The sequence below is a fragment of the Arvicanthis niloticus genome, chromosome 13, assembly GCF_011762505.2.
Source record: "Arvicanthis niloticus isolate mArvNil1 chromosome 13, mArvNil1.pat.X, whole genome shotgun sequence".
Taxonomy (NCBI): domain Eukaryota; kingdom Metazoa; phylum Chordata; class Mammalia; order Rodentia; family Muridae; genus Arvicanthis; species Arvicanthis niloticus.
In genome coordinates this window covers 66,447,424-66,475,165 of record NC_047670.1, presented here as the reverse complement: position 1 = coordinate 66,475,165, position 27,742 = coordinate 66,447,424, and the positions used below count along the sequence as shown (strand labels likewise).

At 39.1% G+C, this 27,742-nt stretch overlaps 1 protein-coding gene across 1 annotated transcript in view; it reads right to left on the bottom strand.

Annotated features, from left to right (window-relative positions):
- Positions 1-4,873: 4,873 nt before the first annotated feature.
- Positions 4,874-27,742, bottom strand: part of Muc19 (mucin 19, oligomeric) — a 75,932-nt gene continuing 53,063 nt past the window's right edge. The window contains exons 34-44 of the mRNA XM_076912313.1: positions 23,487-23,549; positions 20,141-20,191; positions 13,890-13,937; positions 12,698-12,727; positions 11,128-11,159; positions 10,877-11,039; positions 10,528-10,565; positions 8,437-8,547; positions 6,586-6,625; positions 5,828-5,936; positions 4,874-5,221 (exon numbers count right to left, since the gene is read on the bottom strand). Coding sequence (XP_076768428.1) covers positions 5,047-5,221; positions 5,828-5,936; positions 6,586-6,625; positions 8,437-8,547; positions 10,528-10,565; positions 10,877-11,039; positions 11,128-11,159; positions 12,698-12,727; positions 13,890-13,937; positions 20,141-20,191; positions 23,487-23,549 — 860 coding nt within the window. The 3' untranslated portion in view covers positions 4,874-5,046. The remainder of the gene's footprint in view (positions 5,222-5,827; positions 5,937-6,585; positions 6,626-8,436; positions 8,548-10,527; positions 10,566-10,876; positions 11,040-11,127; positions 11,160-12,697; positions 12,728-13,889; positions 13,938-20,140; positions 20,192-23,486; positions 23,550-27,742) is intronic.

Sequence of the window (27,742 nt, the reverse complement as noted above, 5' to 3'; positions counted from 1 at the left end):
ATAGAGTAGGGAATCCATAGGCTAAAACTGGTATAGCTAGCTAGCTACAATTGTTGCTGAACCAGAATATAAATCTGATTGACTGAGGCCATATATCTTCATCTGAAATCCAGAGGTTCTATCTATGAGTAGACCTGGGAATGAGAGATGATGATCTCCTCAGTGTTGTGTTTCACATTGTCTTATTATCAGTTCCAAAACAAAGTCCTATGCTTACTCTTCCAACCTACGTTCCTTACATGCTATCTTGTTCCATATTATGCTGCCTGGAACTTAGGTAATATCACTGAAGACAATCATCATCAAGGCTAATGCTGCTATCACACCTGCATCTCTTAGCCCTAAGAGATCTTCATAGTTTCAGGGATGGGCATAGGTTCTTTATGCAGCTGGCAGTAATACAGACTAAAGCTCAAGTTTACACACCAGACTATAGAGTGACAGGGAAGATCGAGGAACTACATCTCTGAGACCTATTAGAAAACAAGCAATGCTGCCCAAATTGGACTGACATTAAACTGGGCTCTACCTCAGCCAAAAGGACCTACACAGTGTCAGAATGTCCCAAATCTACTCCAATGATGCAGTGATGCAAGCCAGAACTCAGGCTGTCCAGCCAGGATGTAGGTTTCCTCCTGGTACTCTGACAAAGTCCTTCATTATCTTTTATGCTCTGCTCTTTTAAGCTAGAATCTTGCTCTCTGCTCTCTGCCTGAAGTTGGAGGGATTCCTTCTACTCACCATCCAGTGTCTCACTCCTTGGGAAAACAGCTTAGAATCATTGATTAGGGTCATTTTTCTGATACCACTGTTCAGCATGGCATGCCTGCTGTTGGGTTTTAAGCCTAAGGCCTTTATTTATGAGGATTGATTGATAATGTTCCTAAAGCCTTAGATATTTTTATGCCTGGTTCCCATTTAGTGATGCTGTTTGGGGAGGCCTAGGAGGTAAGACTTGTTGGGGGAAGTAGGTCATTGTGGGTTGTTGCTGCCCGAGCTGCCACACATTGGGTGCCAGAAATGTTGAGAGCCGCTCTGCTCCACACTTGCCGGCCAAAATGTATTGGACCGCTCTGTCAATGTTTGAACCCGAACTGCCAAAAGCCTTGGGGACTAAATTCTTAGAGCCCGCACTGCCCCAAGCTGCTCCGGTCCACGGGTTGGGGTTTAGCAAGAGAGAGAGTGAGGATGGACGTGAAGAATGGAGACCAGACAGAGTGTGATTCAATCCTGTTTATTCTTCAGTCTCTCTTCCTAGTCCAAGTCCCAAGTCTTGAGTTCCTAGTCCCCAGTTCCTAGTTCCTAGTCCCTAGTGCCTCCAAGTTCCAAGTTACTTCTTCCAATTGCTAAGTGCCTAATGTCTAATGCTTAATAACTAACTCCAAGTTATACTGTACTCTTCTGTCTGCCTCTCGCCTTTTATATGTCTCACTTCTAAGCCATGCCTCTATGTCATACCTTTAAGTCGTGCCCTTAGGCCTTGTCTCTAAATCTGATCTCTAAGTCACACCCTTAAGTCGAGACTCTAAATCACAGCTTTAAGTCTCATACACCCAAGGGTAGATCATGGGTATCTAAAACAAGATGTTATCAGAGTGTGCTCTGCTGTTGTAGGCTAATATCAAATCTCTTGTCAGGGTATATGGCTCAAAATGGCTGTAAGGATGATAGCTGCCTTCTGTCAGCTCCCCACAGTGGGTGGGCTTTGAAATTTTAAAGCCACACTCCATTCTATTTGTTCTTTGCTTTCTAAATGCAGTTTAAGATGTGATTTTGTGTGCACGCCTTTAATCCCAGCACTTGGGAGGCAGAGGCAGGCAGATTTCTGAGTTAAAGGCCAGGAGGTCAACCTGGACTATAGAGTGAGTTCCAGGATAGCCAGGACTACACAGAGAAACCCTGTCTCAAAAAAAAAAAAAAAAAAAAAAGATGTGATTTTGTCATCAGTGGCCATCCCTGACTACTGTCAGGCTTCTCTGCCAAGATGGTAATGGATGATTATCTCTCTGGATCTGTAAGCTCCAAAGAAACCCTTCCTCCTATAAAGTAATTTGCTTGTGCTGTTTTACACAGTAATAGGAAAGTAACTAATACAATTTAATACCTCTTCTCCTTCAAAATGAAGAACATTTTTTTCCAGGCAGTTTGATTCTGAGAATAGGTAATATAAGCAACCCTTTATTTCCTGCCGAATTCAATGATCTCTCTCTCTCTCTCTCTCTCTCTCTCTCTCTCTCTCTCTCTCTCTCTCTCTGTGTGTGTGTGTGTGTGTGTGTGTGTGTGTGTGTGTATCACTAAAACACACTTTTGCCTATTTTCTTAATGAGGTACCTTGTGTATGAATGAGTGTTTAGATGGATGGCTCTGTGGGGATAGTGACCACCACTGAGCAATCGCTTTCAGATACCTTGGTCAATATAATTTCATCCACCTTTTATGTGTTCCAAGGATCTAGTTTCAAATATAAAGGATAGTCAGGCTGCATGCAATTTTCCATGAACAGTTTCCTGTGAGTAGAGATTTTAATAAAATTGTCTGTTGATGTTAATTCTAATTCTCAATATGAACACACTGATATATATATATATATATGTAATTGTTTTAAGGAAAAAAGTATAAGTCACTGAATTTATTGTCTGGTTCTCATTGTTAGGTTTCACCAGCAATTTTCAATAAAAGATTGTTTATTGCCAACAGTATGCTAGTTCCTCCTCTAGATGTCAGAAATAGAGTTATTAAATATAGATGCAAATTTTTCTTTAGAAAACAATTATAATTAAGAAAAATAATGGCAGACAAATAGGCCTTAGAAGTAGCGGTAATTAGAAGTGTGCATAAGACTTTGAAGTGCACAGATGTGGATAACAAGGGGTTGATAATGTTGGTGTGGTTGGTTCATAATCATAATTTTAGATTTTGAGTTTTAATAATTTACTTCTCTCATGAATCTTGTGATCTCAGAACATTAAAACAGTGTATTTCACATACTGAAATATGTAAAATATGTGAATCTATTTCAAGGGAAGCAAGGGGAAGATGCTAAGATACTACAGTGGAGGAGGGCTCCTCCTGTAGCTCCTTCCAGTTATCAAAGACTAGCAAAGGCAGAGTGGGCCACTGACTGCATCTTTCCACAATCAATCTTCAGACTTCAATAGCACTGCCATTAGAAGAGTTCTAGAGAGTGACACATATACAATCCAGATTAAGTTACCTTAGAGAAGACTCAAGTCGAGATTTGTACAAGATGGCTTTATTCAGAATACTCTTGGAAAGCAGACTCATGCAAGAAAGGAGCAAGACTGAATAGAGGAATAAATCAAGGCACTGGGTTTCTCAGTAGAGGCGGCTGCCAACACTGCAGGGAGGTTGTGGACTCTGCTTGTGATTAGAGAAATGGTCCTTTTAACTGACACTTGTCAATCACTGGGTGCTACTTTTTGCCCACCAAGAGAGTACCCAACAATGAGGCAATCCCCAAGAAGGATAACAGCTAAAAATGCTCTTCGGATCAATTGTCAACATATATGAAATAAATAAATTATTTGGGGAGGAATATATAGGAATACATCACAGCATTCTAATAACAATCATAGTTTAATGATGACTCGAGTTGCGATTGTTCTAGCTAATTCCAATGACTTGCTTCCATTTATTAACTTGACTCATTGATTTCTCATCTACCAAACTGAACTTTGGAGGAAAGTTCCTAACTGCAAAGGCTTACAAAAGTACTAAATGTTAGACCTTCGTTTAGAATCATCATGTATGATTCCACAGGCAGCTTTGACTTTGTATTTTGCCCAGTTAGGTGTTCGTGAAAGAATGTGTACATCTTCTGTGTCTTGCCCTCAAAGGAAAAACAGCAATCTCTCCCCACTTCCTATTCCTCTCTCTTGTTTACTGGATTAAGATTGAAATAGTAGGGAGTACAGGGGATCCTTGTGGGCCATCAAGGTAGAAGGAAAAAGAAGTAAGTTAAAAAATGATAGAACAATAAAGAAAGGAGGAAGAGGAGGAGGAGGAAGCAGGAGAAGAAGAAGAAGAAGAAGAAGAAGAAGAAGAAGAAGAAGAAGAAGAAGAAGAAGAAGAAGAAGAAGAGGAGGAGGAGGAGGAGGAGGAGGAGGAGGAGGAGGAGGAGGAGGAGGAGGAGGAGGAGGAGGAGGAGGAGGAGGAGGAGGAGGAGGAGGAAGAAGAAGAAGAAGAAGAAGAAGAAGAAGAAGAAGAAGAAGAAGAAGAAGAAGAAGAAGAAGAAGAAGAAGAAGAAGAAGAAGAAGAGGTAGAGGAAGAGAAGAGGCAGCAGCTAGACATATTCAGTCCATTCACTTGTACATGAGGGAGAAATGAACTTTCATATCTGCTGAGCTTATTTCAGATTTCCTATAGTTTAACATTAGCAATTTAGAGATAATGACCCATAACCTCTAAAAGACAATGGTGTCAAGGTGCTTAGAATATGGTCGGCATCCCTTGGTGTGTATGACTATGTTGATACAATGTAGCCAAACACCTGAATAGAATGAAAGGAGGAATAATATTCAGTTAAAAAAAAGTTGGAGTCCACAAAATGAAGCTGTTCACAAAGCCTGATTATGGCTTTAAAATGGTGTGGGAATAGCTAGAAAAATGCAGGAGGAAGAAAGAGAAGAAATGATATGAAACTCTTGAGAACTACTAGGAAGTCATGATATCCCAGGAGAGGGTGCTGTGGCACAGGGAGAATGGAAGGGAGAGTACATTGTCATTAAGTAGTGAGAGGAGAGAGGAAATGAAGCAGAGCACTGGCCCAAGGACACTGAGAGCCGTGACTGTCTAGAGTTCTCCATTACTTGCAGAATTCACCCAGTGTAAACAAATCCACGTCTTCACCAAGTTCTTTCACTATTGCATTTATTTTTCAGCCAGCATCAATAACAGAATAACAACAACACCCCATTGGGAGCCTCGCCTTTTGAATAAGACATACTCATACGAATTCATTCTCATTATTTAATGATACTTTTCAATCCTTCTAAAACAAGAGTAACCAGAAAGGCAACGTGGGCATTAACTTGCTGTAGACTGTTCACACTGGTTCAGACAGGAGCAGGTGGTAGTGTGCCTGTATCTGTAAGAGATGATGCTGCCATCTGAACAGTCAAGATCAATGTCCCTGAACTCATAGTTTTCTTCACGGCAGCAAGAGCAGGAATTCTCCAATTGATAGGTCTTATAATTGTACCTAAAAGGAAAGAATTCAGTAAGAAATGCTTCAGAATATTTGCAAACATTACCTATCTTGGCATCAATGATTGCATTCTAATGACTTCCCTAAATGGTTTAATAGCTTTTACTGTGCTCTTTTTCTAGACCTTGTATCCTTTCCAACCACAAACGTTCTGATGTAGATCAGTGACAACCTACACTTGAGACAGAGATGAGATTAGAAGAAGAAAGAGTTGTAACTGCATAATGAGAACATTAGGGTGCAAAAGTATAAATGAGGGCTTTTAAATCAATACCAAGTTATAATTATTCTCACTAAATTAATGTATATGTGAAATTTTATATTAAAAATATCATGTAACACAACGCTAAAATTCAACTTTAAAATGATTTGAGTCATGCAGTTCCTTGAGTAAGCATCCTCTTTTGTCACAGAAGAATAAGCATCTTTACAAAACATAATAATTTATGGCTAAAGTGATTACTTTTAGTTCTTGTATCTTATGGGTGTGTGTGTGTGTGTGTGTGTGTGTGTGTGTGTGTGTGTTGTAGTGTCCTAATCAGGCAGTTCATTCATGTCAAACTGGGTTAATGCGTGGCACATATTCACAGGGTAACTCACTTGACGGTCCTTTTGCACTCTCCTACACATCTTGCCATCTCGATCCTCTTCCTACAACCGTTGTACCTAATGGTCACGTTCACAGGAGTAGTCCTGCAGTCATTATTACCTAGAGCAAAGTGCAAACCAGACGAAGAACGGGGATTTAACATTTTGACAATTCTTTGGCATCCTTTGTCTTAACCAAAGAGAAAAGATATGTCAGCTACTTCCCCATGTCAGCTACTTCCCCATGCTATGAAGGGAGCTGTCTTTCTCAGCCCCCACTGTGAAGGGCACCTGGTTAATACTGGGATAGATATTGTTGATTGTTGCTATGATTATATGACAAGGGAAGGGGAAAAAGAAATGATAAGTAGAACAAAGAAAGAGGGGGGCAGGACAGTCAGAGCAGAGAGAGGAGGATGGGACATTTCTGACAAGCATTTCCTTATTGTTGATTATATAACCTTGTGTTCTAATACACAGATTTCCAACACAGATTGCTGGTGTTAGGATAGAAGTCTGTTGGTTTTTTTTCTACACAGGAATAAAAAAATTCCCTTGTAAACATAACTGGTGATTACTTATTTTACAATATACTGACAATAAATAACTATAACACCCTTTGCAAGCATACAGGTTGGCAGCTTACGTTATGACCTAGATTTCTGTATTTTAAACACAACGGGTCAACCTTCTATTAACAATCTGCCATTATGTCTTAAAGAAACTTTCTCAGCCAGTTAGATATTTTCTATATACAGAAGTTAACTTACATTTATAGCAACATTTATTTGAATCGTAGATTCTTTCTTCCTGCAGGAACAAAGGATTGGAATGTTTAATATTGAACGAAATATGACATTTCTCATTATACAGAAGTAGCAATGTGAAGGGGAAATGGAAAGAGATAAGCATGCTGACATCAGCTTTAGTGCTAGGCAAGTGCAGAAGGAGTTGAACTTGGTAATAAACATGAGACTTAGTGTTTAAGACTGAGACTTCACAGTGACGGGAAGAAATGGTAGAAGAATATGCAAATATGAGAGAAAATGAACATGCTTCACTTTCTTCCAAGGAAAATTTCTGTAACATAATACCAGATGCCATTAGCTCCTTTTACTCAAAATCTGCATTTAAACTTTGTTTCAAATTCATACCTTCCTAACTCTTAAGGTGAGAGCCAAATAAACTATTGAAATCCAGTATTAGAATTCTAAGGTAATAATTTCAACTCTGTTATAAATTACATGAATCAGAAAGAAAAAAGTTGTAACTTAATATTAAACATTAACTAATTTTAAAAGAACATATATTGAATGTGTTGGCACAAGCTATAACCATATGAGGAGCGGGAACCTCATTTTTAATAAATGTTCCAATTAGATTGGCCTGTATGAAAGCTTGTAGGCATTTTTCTTGATTAGTGACTAATATAGGAGGGCCCAACTCACTGTAGGCAGAGCTACCCCAGGGCTAGTGGTCCTGGAACATATACGAAAGCAGCCTGGTGAAGCCATGGGAAGAAAGCAGTAAGCAGCACCCTTCCATGGCCTCTGCATCAGCTCCTGCCTCCAGGTTCCTGTCTTGAACTCCTGTCCTGACTTCCCTAGGGATGGAGTGTGACTTGACAGTGTAAGATGAATAAGCCCATTGCTCTTCAAGTCGCTTCTGATCATGGTATTCAGCACAGTGATAGAAACTAAAGTACAGAGACAGAGAAATGATGGTTGTGGCACAAAGATGTAAATAGTACAGATACATGTCATTTTAGAGAATTTGAAGTTTTGTAGGAAGTAATTAATCTTCCATGAGCTTTTGCTTAAAAAGTTTTTTTTTCTTTTAGTTATGTTTATAAAATAGGGAAGAGGAATTTGGTTCAATAGTTCAGAGTGCTTGTTGTATAATATAATAATAATAATTTTCATTATTATTTATTGTTGTTTTCAAATTTTAATTAAAATCTAATTGCATCATCAAATACTTTTCACATCCCAGTTCACTTTTATATCCATAACCTCTTATTTTTAATTATTATTGTTATATATATGTAATTATATATATGTGTGTGTCTATATGTAAATATATATGTATATATTCAAATTTACACAGAGAAACAGACAGACAGAGGCAGAGGAGACAGAGACAGAAATTTTTTGTTTTTGCAGAGGACCCATATTTATTTCCCAGAATCCACATGGTGGCTCCATAATTCACATTCCATTTCCAGGGGACTCAACACATTCTTCTGGCCCCTGAAGGTATAAAGCACACATATGGTGCACACACACATGTGCAGGCAAACACTTATACACGTAAATGAAAATAAATATAAAAATAGCTCATCGTTTGCAATAGCCTATTTTTAAAATAGCATTAACCTAAGATTTACAGAGCTGGAAAAATAAAAGCCTTTCTTGGTTTGAAGAATATACTCAACAAAAGCTGTCATTTCTGGAATCACATGTTTCTCGATACATGGGATACATGGATTTGTATAACTAGTCATGAAACTAACCACAAATTTATACCTCTTGGCCAAAGGCCAACTTTTCCCAAGAAGCAGGAGAAAGAGAAGGTTCTGAGTTGAGCTTGAGAGGTGACCTCATGTTAAGACCATGACTTACTTCTGCACACCATGTTTGCTTCGGACAGTCTTGAACCACGGCCACCAAGCCTGTGGCGTTGCAGGTGTAGGAGAGACATGGGTTGCTGGGGTCCTCAAAGGACGAACCAATCTGCAAGTTAAGTGTGGGGAAGAAGAGGAGTTATTTGCCTTGAATATAATTTAGCTTATCAGTTAAAAACTGTTAAAAAAAAAAAGGAATGAATGAAATTTCTGATTTTAGTATCCATGAAGCAGCACTTTCAGTGGTCCAGTAAACACTTAAGGGAAGGTAGTTTGCATATCTTCAACTTCAGTGAATAAATCAAAATTCTTCTTTGGGGGAGCATGGAAAGCATCAAGATTCTCAATCTTTAAAATAAAATCGATGATAGTCACTGGTATATGTCTAAGAAAATTCTTCAAGAAAGGATGTTTTATGGCAAGCAAGAAGTTCACCAATTTTTGTACTCTATCCTTCAAGGAAAATATGATATCTAAGAGGGAAACATGACACAAAAGCAGTTTATTGAATTAAGACTCATGGACCCACAAGATGTCTTAGTATGTGAAAGCACTTGGTTCAAAATGGATGGATAACGTGAGTTGGATCCTAGCAATCCACTGAAGGAAGAGACAATTGATGCTTAAAAGATACCTGTGGCCATCACACATGTGCCATAGGACATGCTCACGCACTAATAATGGATAAAAGTTTGAATGAGGACTAACAGGGGCTACAGAGATGGCTCAATGCTCAAGAGTACTTGCTGCTCTTCTGGAAGACCAGGGTTGGGTTCCCAGTACCTACATGGAGGCTCACCATCTACATATACCTCAGTCCCAGGAAATCCAGTTCCCTCTTCTGCCCTTTGAGATCATCAGGCACTCACGTGATACACATGCATAGATGCAGACAAAATACTCATACACATAAATAAAAATAAATAAAATTTTAAAGTAGAGCTAATGTCCATACTTCCAAGATGGCTTACTTCTATGTTTGTCAAAGTTCTTTGGACTGTTCCATAATTAATTTCTGCCCAACATTTAAAGTCTGAGAAATAGTGTTTAATTTAGACCAGTGGCTCTCAAACTTCCTAATGCTGCAACCCTTTAATACGGTTCCCAATGTTTTGGTAACTCCCAAATATAAAATTATTTTCACTGCTACTTCATAACTGTAATTTAGCTACTGTTATGAATCACAATGTAAAGAGCTGATATGCAGAATATCTGATATGCAACTCCTGTGAAAGGGTCATTTTATCCCAGAAGGGTTGCAACTCACAGATTGAGAACCTCTGATTTAGAGCCTTAGGCCATAAGGTAAAGTACCCTTTAAACTAAAATTTAACTATTTCCACTCTATTGCATGTAAATTATTGGGATTTCCCATTTTGACTTTACCCTTTGTGTTTTGCTTTCCAGAGTCACACCAATTTTGGACTTGGAACATTGCAAAGATCAGACTGAAATTTGAGTTGAGGCAATTGATTTGTGCAAGTAAAACTGCCTCATGCATCCCCCCCCCCACCCCCACTGTGTGTTTCTTAGCATGCTTCATCTATTTTAGTTTGAGTTTTAAGTATGTAGCAACACCAGCTGAGAGTATACATATCAGTTGGGAATCATCTGACATCCTGGGAAGTTAAGCCCTGCCCTAAATGTGAGCTCAGTGGTCCAGACCCAGCCCAGTCTAGGCTAAAACCCTTATTGGGTGGAGCCCTTGAGATTTCTTATTTGATTTCTGGCAGTTTGGCCATCTGATCTTTCTAGTTGTAATTACACTTGAACTCTGCTCATTGATTTGAATGAGGCGCAGTGTGTCTTCTCCATCTGGCAAGACCCTGGGGAAATTCTGTTCAGAGATTGACTGCTGGCTGGTTTAATGATCTGGAGCACCGCCTCCTTTGGAAGGAGCATGTTAGGTTCCTTTTTATGTGAGGTGTTCATGTAAATCGTGTGGACAGGGAAAAACTTATCCTCAGACTTTAGCAAAGTGTTTTTAAAACCCTTTTTAAATTCATAATACACTGGAAAAAAACCCTGGTGTGGCTTAGTATTACATCTACTCTGATTGCATAAATAAAATAGAGATGAAAGGCCTTACCGCATAATCAGTATTGTTAAATAAACACGTTCTTGGTTCTGGAAAACAAATATAATATGCTCCTTTATTATTTATGAAGGAGTAATTGTAGATGAGATCATACTTATGAAACAATTATGCTTTTCTTAGAATAGCACCATTGCCTTTGAACCTATTGATGCTGTTAATATCTCTTGATTCAGGTTTTTTTTTTTAATTACAATTATAAGTTTTAAGAAGTACCAACTCCGTTTTATCTGTCAGGATCTAATGTCATTGTGTGACATATTAGCTCAAAAATACCCCTTGACTGTCTAAATGGGCAAACAATGTACCGATTTAGTTCATCTGATGTGTTACAGACACATACCACAGTGGCTAATGTCACAGCAGGAATCATTCGATTTGAACCTCACTAGCCTCTCTCCGGCTTTGCATGTGGGTGGAGAAGGACATTCTTTAGGTTTGCAATCTACCGCCTGTGCTTCGGTGCAGGTACACTGATGGCAATTTGATGTCCATACGTCTCCAGGCTGCAGATACAAACCATGTTTAGACTTTTTTTTCACAAAGAGCCAGAAAGGAAATTTAGATTAAGATAGAACAGAACTGTATGCTTACAGATTTCTCTTCTCCCAGTGGGCCTTGACACACTGTTAACATAAAGCGATAAATGCTAATTAAAGTTTGCAAATTACAATCACTTGCTATTTATAGATAGCCAGCAGGGAGCCCCTACTATAATTGACACTGGAATTTCAAAGGCATACTTATGGAGATATTGTGTCCAAAGCTGGATAAATCACACCTACTTGCTTCCAGCAAAATGCTTTGTGTGTGCACGCGTGCCTGTGTGTGTGTGTGTGTGTGTGTGTGTGTGTCTACATTATTCAGCTCACTGTCATATAAACTGCTTCCTATCTCTACAACCCAATAAGTACCAAGATATTATCATTGGCAAACCCATAGATCCAAATTTTCTTAATCAATCATTTGAATTCTCTGTCATAGGTGACATTAACTTTCACATGCAAAAAAAAAAATGTTAGCTTTTCTTTAAATTTAACATTCAGAAAACCCTACCCATACTGAAAGTTTCTCCATAATGTCCAGCACTGAGTGGAAGGCTCTCAGACTTGAAGGTGTTTGAGACCATTAACACTCATGAACAAGGACACCCCTCTATCTCCATGCAAACAGATCTGCTAGAACCTTCAACGTAAATGGAAAAAACAGATGGTGTCTTCTTGCCTCAGGCACAGACTTCTCTTGTAGATTAAATTGCTCCTAGGAGCCCCGCTCATTAACTGTAGTTTGTCATCCAAAGTACCTGCAAGTCCCCTTCTCTTGCCCTCACTTTAAATCTTTCCTTTCTTTATTCTTGGCTAACCTACCACATCATCATCTGGTCAACAACTCAACCACTGAGATTCCTTTCTGGTCCAAATGGTTCTTTACATCACAGCTACAGCAATTTTCCCAATGTCTAATTATCTAATTGTTTTTATTTTAAATGCTAGTCATCTTTTAAGATAAATACTTTATTTTGGTTTCCAAGTCTCCCAGATTAAAGCTACTTCCTTACTCTGCTCAGTCCTCTAATTTATTAGCTTTCTAACAGTCAACTTATCGCCACTTCTACAGCTTACATTCCCCACAGAATGTGTATTTACTTCTTATTGTGAACTTTATTGACGGCTGTATATGAAAGCTGTATTTTTAAAAATTTTTTCCTTTCTCATTAAATAAAGCAAAAACTATTTCTCTATTGAGTACTCACTGCAAAAATGCATTATATTATCTTAAAAGTAGTGGAAATTCAATAAAGTTCTCAGAATTTATTAAACTCAGGCACACCTGCAATTTTCACCCAGAACACTATCCCTAAAAGTTGTATTATGTAGTTTGTTAAATGATCACCGTTAGGAGAGCAGTACCATTAACTATCTTTGATCAAGATAGGTAATTTCCTGAAAGAGCTGGCGGGAGAACTGATGTGTACTGTTTGGCTGCATTTGTTTGTGGACAAGAAAATAACTATTATACATTGCTTGACGAGTAAAAGCCAGTTATATGCACTTAGTTTACTCTGAAACCTTCTGTGACCTGGCATGTATTGGAGTGACTTCAGATACCTAATGTACAAGAAGAACAATCACTACAGAACTACTCTGGGGTTGGGTGCACTCACCTGGGGCTGGTGGGAGCGTGCCTGGACACTCTGTGGAAACAGAAAACCTGTTAGCCTCTGAAGTTTTCAGAATGGTGTCGTGGTGTTGGGGAGAATACATTTACCTGACTGATTACTATAATGCTGAAACAATTGGCTATATAGCTAGTCTCCCATAGGCCATCTGTGTTCCCGCTCTGTACTGTTTATGGCATTTGGCATCCTAGTATTATAAAGTGTTTCATTTAGAACTCAAAATTTAATATAGAAAATAAAAATAAAGTCCCATTGAAATTTTTTTTTGGAAAAGAATTCCAATGAGTTGGCCTGTGAATAAAGAGAAGGGATGGTTTCATGGCATGGGGATATAATTTTAGTAACAGTTTCAATCTTAGAACATTTTTCCTATTTCCACTTCTTCTAATGTGTTAATTTTGTTCCATCCTGCCCAAATGCTTTAGGCAGATGATAAGCATGTATCCAATTGAGTTTCTGTACTTCACAGATATTTGCATGGATATATTTTCAAAATTCTAATGCCAAATTCTAATTCGAAATAGCTAAAGGTCAAATTTGTACTGTCATTCTACCCTGCCAAAATATATGTATTTATGTATGTGTATGTATGTATTATATAGTATATTTGTGTGTGTGTGTGTATTCAGAATAATCTTTTAATTTCCATAGTGATGTCAGAGCCACTTTCTCCAAGCCATGTCATTCTCCTGATAAAACTGAGAGGAGGTCTCATTTCTTGTGAGGATGAAGTCACCTTTAAATTTGGAGCTCAAATCTTTCATATGTTCTTCTGTATTTCCTAATCTTCCTCCTTGACCCTCATGCTTGCACTGCTAACATGTGGCCTATTCCTGAACTCCCCCATGTATCTTCATGTCTCTGTTTTTGGTAGAAATTTGCTGCCCACCTAGCTAGTCTCAAACTCAACAATTCCCATTCTGGTGCCTTTACTCATGACTATCAACTACAGGATCACAGTATTCATATATATATATATATATATCTTTGAATAATCAACAAATCACCAGTACCTTTGCCTATAATACCTTATGTCCCCAATAAAAAGGTTGCAGCATGGCAACCACTGTCTCTTACTGATGCTTTTGCTTCTTATGTATGCTAGAGAACCCACCACATTTTAAGTACAGGAAACGCCAGTAGATCATGAAGCAATTGGAGGTCTTCTCATACTGACCTGTTTTACTCTCAGTGTCTTGACTTTCTGTTGCTTTTGCAGTGGTTTCTAGGGCAAAGAGGATGACAATACAATGTTTTACTCATACTAATCATAATTCAGATCATGTCTCTGTGTGCTTAATTCAGGTATGGCAGATTCATGGACACAGAGGACCCCAAGTGGAAGAGATAAATTTCACAGGATTCATTTGATTCCACTGGATCTCTCCACATTACCTGTCTGGGATATGTTGGGGCTGGTTGTGACTCTAGGTGTTACCGAGGTGGAATATTCAAAGAAAAAAATATAGATAATTCCAGGATCATCACCTCCATAACCTTCTTTTTGAGAATCTCCGACTGTCAGGCACAGCCAGAAATCCCAGAGATTGGAAGGCTGAGATAGGACTGAAAGTCCGAGACCAGTATATGGTACCTAGTGAGACCTTGCTTCAAAAACATGATAGAGCTCTCAGGCTGCGTGCTATGTCTTAAGAGTCAGGTGAAAGTCTTTGTGCTCAAAGGGATTCCAGGCTGTGTGATAAAAGGAAGTTTTCCATTCTTCCTGGTCCCCATTCTGCAATCTACTACAGACCCTGGAGAACCACTACCCTAAAGGCTCAAAACAGGAGTCACTCACTAGTTGCTGTTCTAACTCTAGTGTATTCTCCAACTTATTTAAAAGTTGTAGCCTCGGGTTCCTTCCGGTCTGGGCCAGAGCACTGAGCAGATCTTGGGTGGCAGCTCTGCCCCCAACATCCAAGAACCCAGAGGAAACAGGGATCCCAGGCACTGGAACTCAGGCAGTATCCTAGGTAAGCAGACAGTAGGGCCTGCCCTAAACAGGGAGTAACTGGGAACCAAAAGGACCCAGGAAGTTACTCCTGGCCCAGAACACTGGTTCCTTCCGGTCTGGGCCAGAGCACTGAGCAGATCTTGGGTGGCAGCTCTGTCCCCAACCTCCAAGAACCCAGAGGAAGCAGGGATCCCAGGTGCTCTAATTTGGACAGTGTCGTAGAAACTAGTTCTCAGATCTGAGGCCTAGATCAGACCTCTGCCAGGTCTGCTGTTGTGTGGACCCCGGATTCCACCTGAGACATACTGGAAGTTCCACTCAATCCAGATCCACAGAGGAACAAATGAACTCAGAGCTTCAGACAACGTATCCTGAGATATTCTAGAGGAGACACTGCACCCAGAACAGCAGACACCTAGCTGGACTACTACCTTGGAGGCACCATATCCTGAGGCATCCTAGAGGTACCACTATAATCAGTGCAGCTGGAAAAGATCACAGAGACATCTGGACCCCTAGGAGATCAGACACAAGCTAGATAACTAGAAAGACAGGCTTCAGTCAGAGACAGCAAGTATAGGCAGCACTAGAGTTAACCAGATGGCAAAAGGCAAGAGCAAGAATGTAAGCAACAGAAACCAAAGTTACATGGCATCATCAGAACCCAGCTCCCCCATCAGAGCAAGCCCTGAACACCCCATCACACCAGAAAAGCAGGAATCAGAATTAAAATCACTTCTCATGATGATGATAGAGGGCTTTAAGAAAGACATAAATAACACTCTCAAAGAACTTAAGGAGAGCACTGGTAGACAGATAGAAACCCTTAAAGAGGAAACACAAAAATCCCTTAAGGAATTGCAAGAAAATGCAACCAAACGGGAAAAGGAATTAAACAGAACCATGCAGGATCTAAAAATGGAAGTAGAAACAATAAAGAAATCACAAAGGGACAATACCCTGGAGATAGAAAACCTAAAAAAACGATCAGGAGTCATAGACACAAGTATCACCAACAGAATACAAGAGATGGAAGAGAGAATCTCATGTGGAGAAGATACCATGGAAAACATTGACACAACTGTCAAAGAAAATGCAAAATACAAAAAGCTACTAACCCAAAATATACAAGAAATCCAAGACACAATGAGAAGGCCAAACCTAAGGATAATAGGTATAGATGAGGGGGAAGACTCCCAACTAAAAGGACCAGTAAATATCCTCAACAAAATTATAGAGGAAAACTTCCCTAACCTAAAGAAAGAGATGTCCATAAATATACAAGAAGCTTACAGAACTCCAAATAGTTTAGACCAGAAAATAAATACTTCCCGCCATATAATAGTCAAAACATCAAATGTACAAAACAAAGAAAAAATACTAAAAGCAGTAAGGGAAAAAGGCAAAGTAACATATAAAGGCAGACCTATAAGAATTACACCAGACTTCTCACCAGAGACCATAAAAGCCAGAAGATCCTGGACCGATATCATACAGACCCTAAGAGAACACAAATGCCAGCCCAGACTACTATACCCAGCAAAACTGTCAATCATTATTGATGGAGAAACCAAAATATTCCATGACAAATCCAAATTTACAGAGTATCTCAACACAAATCCAGCACTTCAAAGAATAATTGGTGGAAAACTCCAACACAAGGAGGGAAACTACAACCTAGAAAAAGCAAGAAAGTAATCTTCCAAAAACCCCAAAAGAAGAGAGTTACACAAACATATCTCCACAGATGTTAGCCCAAAAGCTTGGATTATCGAAGACTCAACCCACAGACCACATGAAGCTCATGAAGAAGGAAGACCAAGAGGGGATGCCTCAGTTCTACTTAGAACGAGAAATAAAAATGCTCAAGGGAGCAAATAGGGAAACAAAACATGGAACAGAAACTGAAGGAGGGGCCATCAGGAGACCTTTCCACCTGGGTATTCACCCCATGTACAGCCACCTAATCTAAACACTGTTGTGGATGGCTGGAAGTGCATAATGTGAGGAACATGATATAGCTGTCTCCTTAGATGTCAGCCAAAGACTAAAACACTCAGAGGACAATGTTCACAATTAACCACTGATATGATCAGGGGTTTCCCAATGGAGAACTTAGTGAGAGGACTGAAGGAGCAGAAAGGGTTATTGACCCCAGGTGGAAAGCAACAATACCAAACAACCAGAGCCCCCCAGGGTCTAAACCACCAGCCTGGGAACACATAGGGAGGGACCCAAGACTCCAGAGGTATATGTAGGGGAGGATGGCCCTGTCAGACATAGGTGGGAGAGGAGTTTCTTGGTCCCATAAAAAAATGAATGAAAAATGAATGAATGAACACACAGTGGGGGGGGGATGTGAGGGTGGGGAGGGGATAGTGAGGGGGGTAGGTGTGGTCACTGCCTCATAGAAGCATGAGGAGGGGAATGGAATAGGTTTCTGGGTGGTGGGAGGAAGTAGGCTAAGGGGATAAAATCTGAAACGTAAATACTACAACCAATTTTAAGAAGCGGGGGAAAAAAAAAAAGTCTTCAGAACCAACATCTTTAAAAAAAAATGTCAGTGCCCTGGGGGTGGAAATTTTTTTTTTTCTTGATACTAAAACTTGTTCTGAGAATTGTATATTGCAGAATACACAGCCTTGGTGTATCTACTCATCAAGCATACTGAGCAGACTGGCCCAAACCTCCGATGTCCTGGAATTCCATCTGGATTCAGTGAAGACACAGCATCAGAGGCTTATCAATTTACTCTTCCCCCCACCCCTCTTCTAAAATCTCAACGCCCTTAATCAGCTTGAAGAAGTTAAAGAAGAGTCAGCGCCCCTATTCCCTGAGCTTGGGGACTAATGTGGTTAATAATGGTCTGTCTTTCTAGGGACAAGTAGTGGTTTTGTTGGAACAGGGGGGATTAGCTAGGACTTACTGCATAGCCATAACCTACTGGTAGAAATCTGTATACTTATTATCAAGATGAAGTTATAAATTCTTAAATGGTACAAAATTTACTTTGATCTCAAATTTAAGGTTTTCATTGGTACGAGCCTCTTATTAATATAAAAATGAGATGAATATTGATACACTCATGGGCATTGTGCCTGTATAACACATTTAGGAATACAATGCCTAGACCCAGCCCTTTTTTAACTGATTTGGGATGGTTAACCTATGAGTTAAGGGACTATAGCAAATTCATATTTTTGAGTTTATTGTTAGAGTGCTTTCCATATTTTACTTAGAAATAGCTGAGAGGAGTTAACAAAAAACAGTCCAGGTTACCTTACATGGATAGTTGGTTTTCAAAACATCAGAAGTCCATAGAACTGATGCTACAAATATTTATATATTAATGTTCATATTGATTAGAGACCTGTCTGCTCCTGACAGCTTCCTGTCGTGGATTCTAAGAAGAAATTGAGCATCCTTGGAGTTACTCCAGTTGTGTGGTAACAGCCACTAGGCAAGAATTGCCTCTCTCCATCTACAGACAAATTACTGTCCAGAAAAGGACACACATGCAGAATAGTCGACTGATTATATCTGCCTAGACAGAGTAATCAGTCCTTAATAATCCTGCATCACCAAGGTCTGTCAGATGATTCTGGGCCAGAAGGCTGAAGATTTGATGCTCTAACGTTCGGTAGTATAGGGGCTTTTCAGGTGGTCAGAGGTCTCTATAAATTGGCTAAGTTTTAGAAGCTATGCTTTGTGCTTCCCACAATTATAGTTAACTCAGTCATTCTGGATTTCTGACGGGGTTGAAAACTTATAGCTATTTACCGTAAGAGAAAAGATTTGAGTGGATGGTAGTCAGCTGACATTCATCCTAAAGCCAGGTTCAGAACTAAATGTTTTAGTTAGGATAGATGACAGAGGTGCTGGTTAGTCAACAAAATGATGGACTGGGTATTAGGACTATCTTGTACCTCACTGGTACAAATTGGCATAATTATGCTCTAATTGTATTTTGAGAGAAAAGTTTCATTTTAACAGGAAGGGTGATGTGTAGGAGGAGCTAAGGTAGGAGGAGTACTGAGAGGAAGAAAAGGAGTAAGAAGAGGAGGAGAAGAAGGATAGGAGAAGCTAGGTGATGAAAGAGAGAAAGAGGGGGGAGACAGGGAGGCAGATATTCATGTATCTCCACCAGTCAAAGATAGTTGTTATAGCTAGGTCGGTCAGTGGGTTACACCTCTGATTGAACAATTCCAAACTTATAACGCTTATGATTAACATTATTTAAAAAAATGTATAAATGCAAAAAGGAAAAGGGGGCATGTGATAGGGGATTTCTAAGGGGGGTGGGGGGGAATGGGGAAAGGGGATGGCATCTGAAGTGTAAATAAAATATCTAATAAAAAAAAAAGTTGTAGCCTCTGAACAGAGATGGGGAAGAGCTTGGGACATGAACATTTGGAATGTGTGCATATACACATTCTCTGTGAATTTACACACGTTCCCTAGGAAAGGCTCTGCAGTTTAGAGACTAATTTCCCCAATTGTATTTGTGACTCATGATTGCAGGAACTCCCTGGGGCTACATTGCTACCAGTAGTCACTCCCGTGGTGACTGAAATCACAGAAAGATGGGTCTAATCTATGAATCCCTTAAGCCTAAAATTAGGATTTGAGTTTAGAATAAATGTGTGGGTTTCTTGAGTCAATTTTCTCGCTTCTACTGATGCATTATTCATGATCCCTGCTACACCATTTACTCTAAATATATAAAGGGCAGTTCACATAGAGTTATGTGTGATCATCTAGGCAATTTGTACTCAGAGATAGAGCTGGAGAAAAATTCCCCCAAATACATTATGTCAGACAATGTAAAATGAAGGGGAAAGTCATTGGCTGCTGGGGTCCGTCTACCTAGACTCCAGCATCTGAACTTCTGCCACTTCGCAAACAACTTGTTGCTTCCAAGTGGAAAGGGAAAAGCAAAGAAGTTCAGAACCAGGACTAGTAAAAGTTTGCTGTGCATTTGTGGCATCCAATCACTAAGCTCCTTTAATTAAGTCATCAGTTTCCCTATGTTGGGACCACCAGATGCAGAATATAGTCGTGCAAGAGACCCGTGGTGTCTGACATAAAGTGGGAAAGGAGTAATTATGAAGGCAAAGCTCCATTATCATCCTAAAGTTGTGGTTCTCAAACTTCCTAATGCCAGGACACTCTAGTACAGTTCTTCCTGTTATGGTGATCTCCCCAACCATAAAAATCATTTCGTTGCTACTTTATAACTGTAATGTTGCTGCTGTTGTGAATCGTAAACTATCTCACATGTAAGTTTTCTGATATGTGATCCCTGTGAACGGGTCATTCAATCCCCAAAGGATTCAAGGCCTACAGGTTGAGAACCACTGTCCAAAGGGAATAGCCAACAATGGTACATCATCTGGTTTCTGCTCGAGGAATCTACTAACATTACAGTAAAAAGGTTTTATATATATATATATTCATCTTGGGCTTCTGTTTACCTGAAACAGAACTCTGTGAGCTTGTACTTCCTCCAGCTGATGTAGTGATTCCTGAAATGACAAATGGAAAAAAGAGAAAACTTATTGGGCCCTCCACTCTAGTTTAAAGAGAACCAACTATGTGAGGACCCCTAAAATCTGACTAAATGGACTCCAAGCCAAGTCTCACATGAAGATGTTGTTGATCTTCCTGAGAGCTCCTAAAATATCAATTTTCTTATTACCAAGAAACAAAATAAAGTTGTCACTTTACATCACTCCAAAATCATACACCTGGCAACCATTCCCACCTGTGTTGCGTCCTGTGACACTGGTTCCATCGACTCCCATGGAAGTCGTGGCTTTTGAAAGAAACAGATGGAAGATGGGGATTTGGAAAGGCGATGTGTGTCATCGTCACCTAGGTAGAGTTGGGCACCCTCCTCTAAGAACACATGGTAACAAAACAGGCGAGCATTGCAGGCACTAAAATAATTCTGAAGAGAGAACTGTTGGTGGAAATTTTGAATTAGTCCAGTCACTAAGAGGACTGGTATTCCCCTCAAAACTGAAACAAAGAAGACCAAGTAGCCTACCTGTAGACCTCCTCTTTCTGTTCCCCCAGTCCCAATCCCCAAGTCTCATTCCCATAGCTGCAGCAGAACAATGCTGATAGCCTTCCCCCAGACCCCTGCTTCTATCTCCTATAGATCCCACAAATCATCACCTTCTAGCCTTCCTTCCTCTACTTGTTGCTTTCCCTGAGACACCAAGTCCAAGGTGTCACACCATGCTAACCCAAGGGCAACAGGTAGGCTGAGGAAGGTCCTCTCTGTCCTGTTGCTCCTGATATCCATCCACACCCCACCCCTGCTAGTCTCATCCCCATCTCTGTAGCAGGAAATATGCTGTGGTATCCCTTTTCTCTCTGACTCTATCCCCAAGGGATAACAGAGACCTTCTCCTTCAACATTCCTTCCCCCAACTTACTCCAGCATCACAATCTTCCACACCAGCAGTCAATCCCTGAGAACACACCAACAGAGCAGGCCAAAATATCAGGCAACAGATAGCCATCATACTCTCTGAAAATCCAGGGAGGAAACAGAAACTAAGGAAGAAAACACCTACCCAACAAAGGAGAAATCCAGAAATGACCACCCAAACCTATAATCAGCCCAAACCCATCTGACTAGATGCTAGCCTTGGAACACAATCAACAACAAAGGCGATATGTTGTCATCAAAGCCCAGCTATCCTTCCACAGCAGAACCTGAATACTCTAACATAAATGAAGCACAAGAAAAAGACTTTAAAACCAACTATGTGATGACAGAGGTCCTTCAAGAGGAAATTAATAAATCCCTCAAAGAAACCCAAGAACATAAAAAGAAACAATTGAAGGAAACCATTAAAACTGTTCAAGACCTAAAAATAAAAATAGATTCAATAAAGAAAATAAAAATGGAGGGAATTCTGGAAATGAAACATTTAGGAATTTGAACATGAGCTACAGAGGAAAGACTCACCAACAGAATATAAGACATGAAAGAGAGAATGTCAGACATTGAAGATACAATAGAAGAAATGGATACATTGGTAAAAGAAAATGGTAAATCTAAATTCTTAATGACACAAAACATACAGGATATCAAGTACAGTATGAAAAAACCAAACCTAAGTATAATAGAAATAGAGGAAGGAGAAGAATCCCAGCTCAAAGGCTCAGAAAATATTTTCAACAAAATCATAGAGGAAAACTTTCTTAGTCTCAAGTAAAATTTCCTAACCCCAAGGAGATACCTATCTATAAAGGTATAAGAAACATACAGAACACAATATACATTGGACTATAAAAGTTCTCTTCCTATGTAATACAACACTAAACATATAGAAAAAAGAAATATTAAAAATTGCAAAGGAAAAAAAAACCAAGTAACACAAAAAAGGTAGAACTATTAGAATTATATCTGAATTCTCAATGTAGACTCTAAAAACCAGAAGGGCCTAGACAGATGTCCTGCAGACTATAAGAAACCACAGATGCCAGCCCAGACTACTATACCAAACAAAACTTTCAATAAGCATAGAGTGAGAAAACAAGATATTCCATGATAAAATCAAATTAAACAGTATCTATTTACAAATATAGCCCTACAGATGCCCTTCCATTTTTCTTTAGATTTTGGAGCAACCACTCTCATTTGACACATAGAATGTGACTAGTTCCCAATACAGTTAAAATTTCACAGGATAGAAGCAAGATTCAGGCAAGTTAGTATATACAAAATATTTGTACATTTTATACTTCAAGTACTTTTCACAGTTATCATTTTGTTGTTATTTTGTTTGGATTTAAATGACTCACAAATTCTTATTTCAAATGTTAACTGTCCTATGATTTTATTCTGTCAATTAAGTTCTATTTAATATATCTAGTAAAAATCAAGATGAATGAACACTAGTCTACCAGTTACATTTTTAAAAGAAAGTTTCTATCTTTTACAAACTATTGATAAATCAATTCACTTATATTTTAATCTATTTCTTCAATGCTAGAAACAAGAGTATTATACCATGCAAGAACTTCTTAGTAATAGTTCCTCTTGCATGGTTTACATATTTCTCATTGAAAGGGCCTTTATCTCTCCAATAAAAATTAGAACAGCAAGTTCTCAATAAACATACTATTTTCAAAATTGGGTTGGTTGTTTGGGTAATTTCTAGTTGAATTAATCGTAAAGTTCTTGCTATATCAAATGTTGATCTAAGATCTCCAATTTCCACCAGTTAGTCGTTTAAATATTAATAGATTTTAAATATAAAGAATGCTTGAATTGCAGCTTCACCCAAAGCTGAAGTAGTTGCCAGCTCTGCTATCCCAGTTAAATCCAGTTGGAAAACAAAGAGGTTCTGCCTAAAGAACTGCTGTTATAAACGCTATACAAGGAAAATCCACAGGGAAATTAAATACTCATTTTATAAGTTATAAATTTACCTCAATCATTCTCTTTCAGTGGGTTCTTTAAAAATACTTTCAGATTTTTTATAAATTCCTGAGGTCTCTCTTTGCGTTGGCCATTGTTGGGACACCTTGTTATACTGTGCCTACCTACTGGGGGTTCTAAACTGGTGGAAGCTCTGCCTATGTTGTTCTGTCCCTTAGTAGACTCCCACAGAATTGTCTGTCCTACCTGAACAACACTCAAACAAAGCTGGGATTATATCAGCTTCTAAGATTTCTGGGAAATGGAGGCAAAAATTAAATATTCTTTTGTTCCCTTCTATGCCCTCCCTTTCCAAATATTCCAATGCCTTTGCTTGTGATTATTCGACCCTTTATTGAATCCCAATGTAAACTTACTACCTGGTGTACTGGTAGTTCTTCCTGTTGTTACATTTGATTTGGCTGAGATTCCTGTCGTCCCTGCTAAAGGAAGAGAGAGAAGACAAAAGTAATATAATCTGTGTACCCATGATGTTTCCATGGCCACTTTTGCCACATACAGCACATTTCCTTTTGTTTAAAGTGAAGTATGACAGTTGTTCCTAACTTCACCCAACCACCAGGTCCTCATTCAATTTCTGACGGTATTCTCTGCTCCAGAATGGTGTATGATAATCTTAATCATCACCAATTAGCCTCAATCCTTCGTATATCTAAGTGTCACTAGCTTAGCCTATTAAAATGGATATCTCCCATTTCCTAGTAGAAACTTCAAGGCTATTTGAAACACTGAAAACTTGGGGTTTATGCTGCAAATAGACTCTTGTGTTCCTTTCTAGCTTGTGGGACAATGGCAGGGGATGAAAGAGTAAGTTGTCATTACAAACAACTTAATGGAACAGTAAGAGAATTCACCGAGCTCCTGTTCTTCCTCTATCATGACTTCTGCAAGCACATCTGCACACATGAGGGTATAATGCCAAACCTGGAATAATACACATACGCACACCCACCTCTTTTTTTTAAATAAGGCTATAGATTTGCTTTTGCCTAATCAATGATCAGATCTGGAAACAGAGCTTTATATTAGTTTTCCCTCCCTACTTTGCAACAGATTTCACTCTTCCTGTCCTCTTTAAGTGAAGGCAAGCTTTGTTGATCTGCTTCTGTTAAAGAACAAGGCCAGTATAAGCAGCTTCTGTACAGGTCGTTGGGTACCACATCATGGAGCAGTAATGCATGGCTTCTGGGCCACAGGATAAATGACTGCAGTTCTGTTATGTTTGTCTGGCAAGCCTCCATGGGGTGTCTCATGGTGAGTACCCACCTGCCAGGCACAAAACACCACCTGTTTCCTTCCTAACCTGTCAACAGCGCTGCTGTCAAACTTTTGGATTTTTGCCAATCCAAGAAGTGAGGAATGACATTTCAGCCTATTGGAGGTATGTGAATTTGATCATCTATTTCAAATTCCACACTTCTAATACCTCTCTATCCCAGCTTGCTATTAACTCTAAAAATGTTGAATGGAAGACTGATGTTGCCTGCCATTTGTCTTCCTCCCTGCAGTCAGGGAGCATGCCTGGTGATTCTGCACTGAGATGCTGAGTTCATTATGACTGAGCAATCTGCATGATTTTAAGGAAAAATTCATTCTTACCTCCTATGGTAAGTACTCTTCTCTGTGAGACAATGTTAATTAAATACCTTTTGAGACTCTCTTGAAACAACAGTTGTTTCTACTTCTCTTAGATCAAAACTACTAGTATGAATTTTATTACTGAGATTCCTAATCTTCAGAATGCCTTTATTTAATTAATAGAAATTACCAAGCATCTTTTTTCCCAAAGCCTCATTTTTAACTTACATTAATACAACCATGTCTTCACATGCTTCCTTATTTCCTTTGATACCCAGGCTGCACAGGGGGATTCCTCCACATATTAATATAGCTCGTTCTGTTCTAGATAGGTTCAGCATTTCCCATAGTTGCTCAGTTATCTTTCTATGCATGTTCTAAACTTCATTCTTTCAGTTTCATAGATGTTTTCACCTGCTGGTCTCTGATATTCCCTTGTACTTTTCTTCCAAGAAGAACCTGTTTCCTTCTGGCCCTTAGTTCTACCTGATGGAGATATATGTTCTGCCACAGATGGGATCTTCCCATATGTCCCTCTTTTGATGTTTTTGCTGGCATCTCACCTCTACTGTGAGAAATTTCCATCCTGTTTCCTGGGAGATCGCAGTTTATGGAATCTTCACTGCTTTTCACCATGTATAGATTATTTGTCCCTCTTTGTGGTTGATAGAAATACCTGTTTACTCTATTTCAATTATCTACCAGTGTCTCATCTTTGTTAAAACAAAAACCCCATAGTGCCTTGAGCCTTTGTGCTGCTGTTCTGTGAGCACAGGTGTACATTCGGGATCAAGCTGATCTTGTCACTAAATTCTGTACTTTTGATAAAAGTATTCTGGTATAAGAAAATACTTAGTTGGCTAATTGAATATTGAAACAGAGACACAATATCAAAGATACAAGATAAGAAAAGTTCTCCATAGATTCATGAATGAACAGTGCATCTGCATGTATTGTTTCCAAAGGTGAATTTAATGAGACCTGTCTTTAACAAATAATTCTGTTGGGGCCTCTCACTTTTCTCCTACAGCCTCAGTCTCTCAACAACATAACTTTACCTCACCTGCTTGGACTTTAGGTGAGGTTGGCTCACTGCTTATGGTTCTAGTTGTTTCAGTAGATTATAAATGGCATTATATATTCTGGCTAGCCTATATAAAAGACACATTATCTGGGTGTTTTATTTACAAGATTTAAGCCTAGATTGAGCAGGTTTTGACCTATTCTAACTATTATCCCAGCCATATATCCCTTGTTATTTGATGTTTCTCCTGGACACATGCTATGGTCCATCTCCTCTCATGGCAGCTTTGTCTTTCCTTGGTCTTCTTTCTGTACCTCATCTCTACTTACAACCCCCAGTCAGGTATCTGAAAACCCACCTAACTCTCTCTGCTGTCCAATCACATTCTTTAGCCTTTTATTGACCAATTGACTTTGGGAGCAAGGTTACCTAGCATCAGTTGGTGTACACGAGAATCTCCATTTTCCTGAAGATCTCTGGGGCAACCAGATTGTGGGGTGTTGTCATTCACTTATGGATACTTCCTATTGCGGATTCAACATTCTAAATTTCCATAATTTCTAAATTTCAATATTTTGTTTATGGATACTTAGTACTATTGATTCAATATTTCTAAATTTCAAAATTTTTAAATTATATGGGGGAATCCCTACTGGGCCTATTTGATTCTACATGGAAATGGGAGTGTTTATATCCTTTTGATCCGTCTATTTGAATCCAGTATTTGGATGTTTGTTGAAACCAACTGGATGTTTCAGAGATATCCATTATATCTTGGTCCTTCATACAAGAAGCCCTGAGGTTTAAGAGAATAAAAGTGATTTGCATTACCTAATAGTTACAAGCTATTAGAAGAATTAAAGAACTTGAAGTAATATAGCAACATGGTGGGGGTTAAGCCTGGGAAATTCATTTTGCATTGGTTTGGCAGGTAAGTGTGAGTTGAAAGTGCATTTAGGCAAGGAGTGGCAGAGCAGCTGGCTCTCTATTTGGTGGAGATCAACTGCATAAAGACCTTATTAATAAACTTCCTAGGGGACTCTGCTCAACAAGACCCTGCTCCAAGTACATGAGCTCATTTGAATTTCTCACAAATCCCCAAATGATGCTCTGGATGTTCCAGGAGCCATATCTTAAGCAATTTCATCTTACTAGATGGTGAGCTAGGCAGGCTGGAGAGACTGGGTGGACAATGACTGCAAAGGCAAGACCAACAGGGATACAAAAGAAAGGATGCACTGAAGTTTTTAAAACTACTCATTGAATGATGCCCCGAGCGAGCTTAAACCTCTGCTGATAATAAAAATAATATCTATGCTTAAAGCACAGACAATCTCTCTTCTTCATGAAGATCCTGAATATAGTTCAGATTTAGTCATCATCAATGGACAGGGTAAGAGTGCTCTCTTTGGGTTTTATTGAATGTGAAATATTTCAAAGAGACTACAAAATGCAGCTCTTACACATGAGGTGTGGGATTAACTATTCTAGTCTGTCTTTGCCAGCTTGCATCCCCTCACCACTTTCCCATCTCATTGGAACAAGGGCATTAAAAATATGGTAGAGCTTATAATTCTTAGGAGTCATAATATATTTATGCATATTAGAAACTGGAATAGAAAGGAACCATATATACAGTTTAAATATGGCTTAAGTACTCGTAGTGATTTCTGTTTGGGAGGCTGACTACCAAGGTGAAAATGCAAGAACTGATAGAGTGGAAGCTAAAAGGATGGCAATATTATTGGAGAAGGAACTGAGTGGTCCTTAGGGAAAGGCCTCGGTAAGTAAAAGACACAGCCTGGTCCAGTGCAGGTCTCTATCTAAAGTATGGAAATAGTCGTCTGCACCTGTGTGAGCTTCCATTGACCCCCCACTAAACACATGACAAGAGTGGAACTGTCACTAAAACAGGCTTGTGAGAAGATTTCAAAGAAAAAAATTCCTATCTTGTCTACATCTAAGAATCCTGATTCTTCCAAATACTAAAACAGACTAAGCCTAGACAACAGG